The 8,250-nt window shown below is 33.7% G+C and overlaps 1 protein-coding gene across 1 annotated transcript; it reads right to left on the bottom strand.

The window, feature by feature from the left end:
• Positions 1 to 1,324: 1,324 nt before the first annotated feature.
• On the bottom strand, positions 1,325 to 2,637 carry LOC145965712 (uncharacterized). Its single transcript, XM_083089375.1, has 3 exons — positions 2,534 to 2,637; positions 2,171 to 2,273; positions 1,325 to 1,512 (listed from the first exon to the last, which is right to left on the bottom strand). Exons 1-3 carry the CDS (start codon positions 2,589 to 2,591, stop codon positions 1,407 to 1,409), a joined length of 267 nt encoding a protein of 88 aa, XP_082945501.1. The 5' UTR covers positions 2,592 to 2,637; the 3' UTR covers positions 1,325 to 1,406.
• Between the last annotated feature and the right edge of the window lie 5,613 nt (positions 2,638 to 8,250).

An 8,250-nucleotide genomic window follows, 5' to 3' on the forward strand; every position in this document is an offset into this window, starting at 1 on the left:
GTTATATTTCAAATTAGAAAAGGTACTACTACTAAAAAAATTCTACTACTAAAAAAATAAAAAGATAGAAATTTGTCCATAGAAAATTTCACTAAAGAGAAAAGAAAGAAGAAATTTTTTTTCATGAAATTTTGTTCTTTGTATTTGTGTAATAAAATCATTAAAAATGGCGTGCGTTTCAATAAAAATATTTGCATATTAATATGCGATAGAGAAAAAATCGAAGTAGCTAGGGAAAAATGAGAATCTCCGAAGACGGATAATCTGGATTAAATTGGATGAATGAAGATGTGGGCAGAATCGGAAAAAAATTTCTCTACGTTTGCCCTCACCGTATCTCGTCTTTGATTCACACGATCGATTTGTTAGAATTTCTCGAAAGAAAAAAAAATGATCATCCGATACATTCTTGTAATTAAAACTTGACAAATTATACAAAAATAGATTTACGTCGAACAAATCATCGAACGATCCGATTACGATTACATAACTAAGAATTTTTCTGCATTAATATAGCGAAATCCGATTGGTTTTCCGTCTCACAAGGACTATTATTTTCTAAACACATGATATGTGCAAATTAATTTTAAATTTATATAACTACAATTTTCATCGTGCTACTGTTTTACTTTGTTCCATTTAACGAGGATTTATTCAAGGAAAATTACAATTGCTAGAGGGAAAGTACAATCAGTCCCGCGAGAGAAATATATGTATTATATAATAAATCTAACGTAAGCTTTTTCGCAAAACATGGTCTGTAAAATTTCTATTCCTCGACTGTTATCTGTCAACTTCGAGAGAATGGAAGGCAAGTAGAGGAAATGTAAATAATGTAAAAGTCGATATACTCTCCGATTGATTTGAATTAAGACGTGAATTTATCTATATAAATAAATATGAATATCTCTTTTATCCGAGATTTTTAGAATTTTAATTTATTTTTTAAAGAACTTTTTATTTTATTTTTGAAAAAAGCTGTAGCTTTTCATTAATTTCGCGAAATTTCACGAGCAAACGAGAATTCGGACAATGGATTATTTGCATTAAAGCTAATGTTTTTTATTTATATTTGCGGAATTTACGATTAAATAAAGAGATGAAGGTCCTTTTGCGTTACTCATCGTCGCGCGAAGGAATCGCAAAGAATCGTCAACTGAAACGCGATGATGACGCGAACTAAAAACAGTATAAGCGACGAGAGGCGCCAGGATGCAAATAGATTAATTCGATTTTATTGTGCGAGTCATCGCGATTTTTCTTCAGTTTCGATAAATAACAGGCAAGCAAGGAAAAAGGCGATCTTTTTAAGTGCAGACGAAAACGATATTTTTATTCCGCGAAAATATTTGATATAAAAGAGGCTCTTATGTATTATATTATATATAGGAGTTCCATTAGGACTTTTACTCCGCACAAATCGGACCTGCGCAGCACTCTGAGTACGGCTTGCTGAGATCCAATTCTTTCCAACCGATTTGCTTTCCTCCTGCACATTGGAATAAAGGACATCTGGAGAGAAACATAATTATAATTGAATATTGTCGAAATTCAACGGGATCAGAAAATAAATAAAGTAAAATTAAAAAGGATAATTAATTTTGACAGGAAACTTTATTTATTATTAAAAAAACAGAAATATCATTAGTGTTATTATATCTATTGTCACATGGAAGAGAATAATATGAGGTTTGTAAATGTTAAGTAATACACAAGATATCTCTCTTTTCATAGAGTATCGTCTTGTTGCAATATAACTAAAATAAACCGTATAAACTCTTTGATTTATTGGCAAATAAATTATGTTTTATAAATCATGTACTTTCTCTGTATCGCAATCTCAAGTAGACTCTACTCGATTGTTTCTTTTTCTAAATTCTATTAAATTAGATGATCAATCGTGTATCAATTATTATTGTCGCGCATTTTGTTAAAATCGATTTGCAATCAATTGCAAAGTCGAAGATCGGGATAACAGGTTAACAAAAGCTCGTTATGTAATAATCGGCTTGCTTGAATAGATAATTAAACGATCGAAAGCACCAATTAAAAGCGACGCAATTTTTTTCTTTCAGAATATCACGTCAGGATATCAAGTCTCATATCTCTACAGGTGTAACGAGAAGATATTTGAAGAAGAAATAATTTGAGAAATAATACTTGGATTTACGGAACCATTATTATTGTAGTATCATTACGACAAGTGACCGTTGAGCATTGATGAATGTGTTCACCCACGCTTAGAGTCTCGTTCCCAAAAAACGGACAGTCACCTATGTAAATAAAATCCTAGAGTAAATAAAATTGTATCATCATTCGTACCAATCACTCATACGCTAGAAACATCATTAGCCTTACAACATTAGTGTTCGGAATATTTATTTAAAGGACAGTATCTCGCTTCTCCAAATCGTTTGCGAAATCTTATGCTGCTCCACCACGTATAATACCATATATTTTTAATTTCGTGGCATCCGGATTCGCATCTCTTCTTCAATATATTTTTTTAATCACCAAGTTATCGCAAACTTACCTAGTGTAGCGTGAACGAACAAGCCTACCAGCAACAAGATCACGAAGTGAAGTTTCATCGTCTTTTCTCTTGCTTAGAAAAATATCAGGAAGCGAAGGCGACAATCAGACAAATTGTAAATTATCTCTTCATGTCTTATATATCGTTCCTCCCTTCTGATACCGTAGAAATGAGATGCAATATATAATATATTGTTCGGTAAAAAAACCAATCGCCAGCATTGCAAGGTTTAGGTCAATAATATATGCGGAATGTATTCTTGACCCAAACCTCGCAATGCTAGCTCTTGTATTTTTTATTGTAGAAATAAGATATAAAATATTCATATATATATTGTATCTTATTTCTATAAAAAAAAAAAAACAATCGCCAGCATTGCAAGGTCTGGATCAATAATACATACGGAAATTATGTCTAATCGACAAACAGCTGTATTATCCATATTTATGAGACGATTTTCAAAAATCTATTAAGATTGATAAGCTAATAATATTCATATAAATGTATTTTCGTCTCTTTAATTTCGTCGAACTAGAAAAGTAAAACATATGCAAATAGAAATATACATATATATAAAAATTAGAAATACACGAAAATTCACAAAAAACTTTGCTTTAAAATATAGAATTAAATTATTCCGATAGAACCACTCATTATATGCAGGCTCTTTATCAACTATTTGCAACATGTGTATTCTAGATCATAAGTCGTCAAAGACTCGAAGACAAATATGACGATGATCGCACCGAGTTCGACCATGAATAAATCAGTCACTAGGAAGTCCTGAAGAAAAAATCATCGAGGATCCACTAAATCTTCAAGATAACTAAATCTATTTCTTCGACATAAATATCCGTCAGATTTTTTATAAGCTCACCCACAAAATACGTATACACATCTAAAAACTAAAAAGAATTAATTGTTACGTCCGATGGACGTCGCGATTCTTTTCTTTCTTCGAAACCATAAAAAACTATTCGATAACCATGTGCGCGGATAACTCTTGGCGATATCTGAACCAAGGAAATGAGAAATAATAAATAAGCCTAGACTACGCGAACAGCCTGTCGCTGTAAATAAGAAATTCCACTAAAATAAAGAGCTGTAATAAAATCGAACTGTCTCATATATTTACATGTTGGGACGTCCGTTAGAACCATTGAAACTCTAGAAACAAAGCGATCCTTCTTAAGAATGGCGCCAACGATAAACATATGTATATCTAATCCTTGCAGCGGATATCTGAGGCCAAGAGACTCGAAGCAATAAATAAATAAGAAAAGTTAGAGCTAAGGATGGCCAGTCGTTGGAACTTAGAAATTCTAAACAAAAATCGGAATCAGAGCCGCAATAAATTTTTTTTATAGTGCTACACACGTGGAGCTATGAAATCGGAAACTCTTCTGTTAAAACAAAAGGTCTACAGTATCCTAAGCAGGCTATCAAAAAAAAAGGAGAGAAACTAAACAATTCGCCTGGCCATCCTTAAGGGCTAGCCAAAACGCGAGAAGACTCTCGCGAGTCATAAATCTGTCCGCTAAGCTCCCATTCTCTGCTGGATAGAGCCAAATCTTGAACCAAAAGGGCCAATCTATTAAAAATCTTAAAAACGTCTCTCCTTCCAAAATCAGCCTCCTTGCTTCTAAGAAGGGAGTAACTGAAATTATCTCATTCGCCCAAAAGGGATTCCCACTATCCAGAAAAGAAGAGAAGCAATAACTTTAAAAACTAAAGCGCAAGGCGCAGCACGCGCCAGTTGACAGTTCAGTACGCTAATCTTTCCGACGAGGAGCAGTGCAGTTGACAGTTTAGTTCACAGTTCCAGTCAAGATTTAGTCATTCAATCTTAATTTATTTCAAACTATATAGCCTCGGGGATCCTTTTGCGTTATGCAATTGAGTTATTAATCTGTTTTATATCACCGTCAAAAAGGATTTTGTTAACATTTAATTGTGCATCATGTGAATTTTCTGGTGAACATCTCCATTACTCAGCTCTTCATGTTACAAAGCTCCGACCTCAGCCATTGCAATTCTATCAACGCACTCATTTTTGTGATGCCAACGAGTAGTGAATAAAATTGAGTGATTTTTATTTTTTATTTTCTCTCTTTCCCATACCTTACTACCTCACTATTTAAAATCTATGTCTGACAAATAATTCTAAACGGTTTAATAACCATTAAATTTTTACTAACTACTATCAATCAATCAATCCTTGTCTCACTCCTCCCCCAGTCTCATTCCTTGTTCTCCCTAATTCGCCTTGAATCTCCGAAAGGCGGTTCGCGAACGATTCCCCGTTCGCCTCGAATCTCCGCAAGGTGGTTCGCGATTACTCCTTATTTCTCTTTATTAGCTCTTTTTAATTTATTTAGCGAGAATTTATATTGTTTTCTATCTTTATATCCCGTTTCAGCCTTTCTTTATATATATTTAACTCTTCATTTCTATTATTTTTTTTTCCTTTCTTACATTCATTTTCTTTTTATTTTCCATCTTTATATTATTATTATTTTTTTCTCTTCTCTTTATATTATTTTCCTTTGTGTTATCACTACTTTGGGAGAAACCGTTGAAATAGACGAATAATTTTCAAACTTGGCGAATCCCTTATCTTAATTCTGTTATTGTATTTTAATTTAGACCTGTGTTTCAGCGAATTTAGAAAATTTTAATTCTAACTATAACACATATGCGCAAGCGGCGAATTCTATATTTCCTTTAATGAGTAAGCGTTATTCATACTTTTATTACACATTCATTCTTTATTTTTGTCTTATTTCTTATATTGTATTAATTATATATATTGTAATAACCAGTCAGAACCTAACTCTTAACGTAAATTCCTCGCTGTACATTCTGACTGATGACCTCCGAACAATTGTAACACCCGCGAGAATATATACATACCCACACACACACATAGTTATAAGCGCTAACAAGTATTTTCTTTCTTTCTTTATCTTTTTAAATATTATATTGTATTTTTAATTTAACATATAATTTAATTATTTAACCCGTTCTCTTCCCTAAATCCTGAGATCGCACTAGGTCCCATCCCGCGTAACAAGGAATAAATTCCTTTACTGAAAAGGGACCACCGAGCGAATAGGCTTAAAACGCAGCGTTAAAGAGACCCTCGGGTCTGTGTCAGGCCCTTTACATTCATTCGACCCGATCCATACACACGCCCGAATAAAGTGTGTCACGGGGTAAGTTACGTTCTTCCATACGGCCCATCCACTCCAGGGTCTGGATGTAACATAATCATTGTCATTACTTGTACATTTTATTATTTATTATTTATTTATATTATTTGTCATATTGTTTATATTCATTTAATTATCATTATGTTAATATTGTAAGACGCAGTTTTCCAAGGCGGGCGGTGTTTCGTATTATTTCGTATCAATTTGCTTCATTTCATATATTTCCACATATTTCATTATACGTCTCTAGAACGAGCTATTTACTATTCTTTTATCTTATATGTTATTGAAAGTTATTATCATGTATTATCTCCGGCTTCGAGTCGATTGTTATGAAACGTGGCCGCTACAGAAACGAGATGATCGTGAGATCTCGGAAATTCTCGGAACATTCGAGATTCGGGAGATATTTGCGGTATATAAGCTTCTCGGAGCCGGTGTACAGGATCTTGCTAATCACCGCCGCCAGGAATCATTCGTTAGAGCAAGTACCATAGTAATTCTTACAATAAAGATAGAAATTATTAAGAAGAAAAGAGTTTATTTCATACACCCTCAAAGGAGCTTGTCGCTACAGCAGAAAAGAAATCTAGAGGCTTATGCCTCGACTTGCGTCGCCCGTGGAACCACCCGCGATTTCCACGCAAGAAATCAAACAAGCATAACAAAAGACTTCATGATAAATAGTTTAATAAATAATCAATTAATCTTAATCAATAAATTAAAATACTTCTATAATTTAATATTCCTCGCGCAAATATTTTATATTACAGAAAATATTTCGGCAATGAGAGAATTATCAATAACACCGTGTTTGACCCTGATAAACAGTATAGCGCTATTGTTAATATATTACACGGCTTTATTATCATTCGCACAGTGACCTTGAGTAGTGACGTGAGAGACGTTTCACATATTATCAAATTCTTTCTTTACATAGTCAACCTTGGCGATATAAACAGTACCGCGGTAATGTTTCTGACTTGTTATCATTCGCTCAGGGGCTCTTGAGCAGTGAAGTAGTGATGTGAGACGTATCATATATTATCAAATTCTTTCTCTGAACACAATTGCAAGTGCAACGAGGAACTTTTCGTGAATGAGTGTAAGTGCAACGAGGATTAAAGTGCCACGAGGAAAAAGCGAAGAAAGCAAAAGAAAAAAGGAGCTCTTAAAAATGGATGGATCAATAAGATATGATGTAAGTCATTAATATAAAATATTTATCGCATTCATTATTTATCATATTGTTGCCTCCCCGCGTCCCATCCCCCTGGATGTATTCGCCACCCGATTAAATTCTTGTGTCTTGTTATTTTACGCGGTACGCGAGTGCCCGATTGTGTTGAACATGCTCCGATATCTCGAAGTCGCCGCCGCGGATGTAACAATATATTGAAAATTTACATATTTCTTGTTTGGTTTTATTTCTTTAATTGTGATTCAATAGTGATTTTAAATTGTAGTATAGAAAAAATAGAATAAAATAGAAATTTTTTTATTCATCATGTTTTTAAAAGTTTATATCTAAGAAATATAAATTATTTTGTAATATGTAATTTATAACATTAAAATATATCTATTTAAAAGTAAACATGTAAAAATTAATTGCGCGCAATAATTAGTTTTAAAATCAATTATTTTGAACATTGCTTTATATAATAGATTTTTTTCTTATCTTTTATATCTTTATTTATCGTTTATATTTACGAATTAAAATTTATATAGTATATTACAAAATAAATTATATATTATATTATATACTAGCTGTACCCTGCGCGCGCTGCTACGCCTACAAAAATCGAATTTAAAGAGAACTCGTTATAACAATTCTGTGCTCAATCATTTTTAACAGCACCCGAAAGTATGCAATCTCATTCAAAAAATGATAAAAACGCATCGTAACGGAACACTGCTTCACGTATCATTACGGAATGTTGACTAAAACCTTCCCAGGAGTTCATAGATCATTTCATCCGAAGCAACCTATATGATTAGAGCTAAACTGTGGCTTCCTATAAGACACAAACAAACAAACATTAATTTTTATATATAGAGATAAAATTATATATAATATAACTCTCCCATGGGGTACACCTTGTCGCGGTGGGAGGGCTTAGTACTTGGATGGTGCCTTGAGGTTTGTTTTAAATTTTTCTATTTATGACAAATCTTAAGGTGCTTGAATGGGAAGCTAAGTACCCTTTCGCGTCGTCGGTGCCGTCAACGTGCCGCGGACGGCAAGCGCTTCGTTACCGCGTTTTCGCGTTGTAGTATTCTCGCGTCGTCGCGTTTTCGCGGAACTTTTGAACTTTTTCATATAAAATCCCAATTTCATTTATTGTCACGAGTCTCTACTTCCGATGCCAACTAACTGGGATGTTTCGGGTTTGCACACGTTGCTATGCAACGTACACTCACGCTTCGTGCTTCGTCAAGTGATTCGGCCCGAATTAGTTAGAACTCGATCGATTGTTCGGAATGGTCGTTAATGGGTCCCTTCTC

The sequence above is a fragment of the Camponotus vicinus genome, unplaced genomic scaffold (assembly GCF_025532165.1).
Source record: "Camponotus vicinus isolate PSW18456_S1 unplaced genomic scaffold, iyCamVici1.0 SCAF_14, whole genome shotgun sequence".
Taxonomy (NCBI): Eukaryota; Metazoa; Arthropoda; class Insecta; order Hymenoptera; family Formicidae; genus Camponotus; species Camponotus vicinus.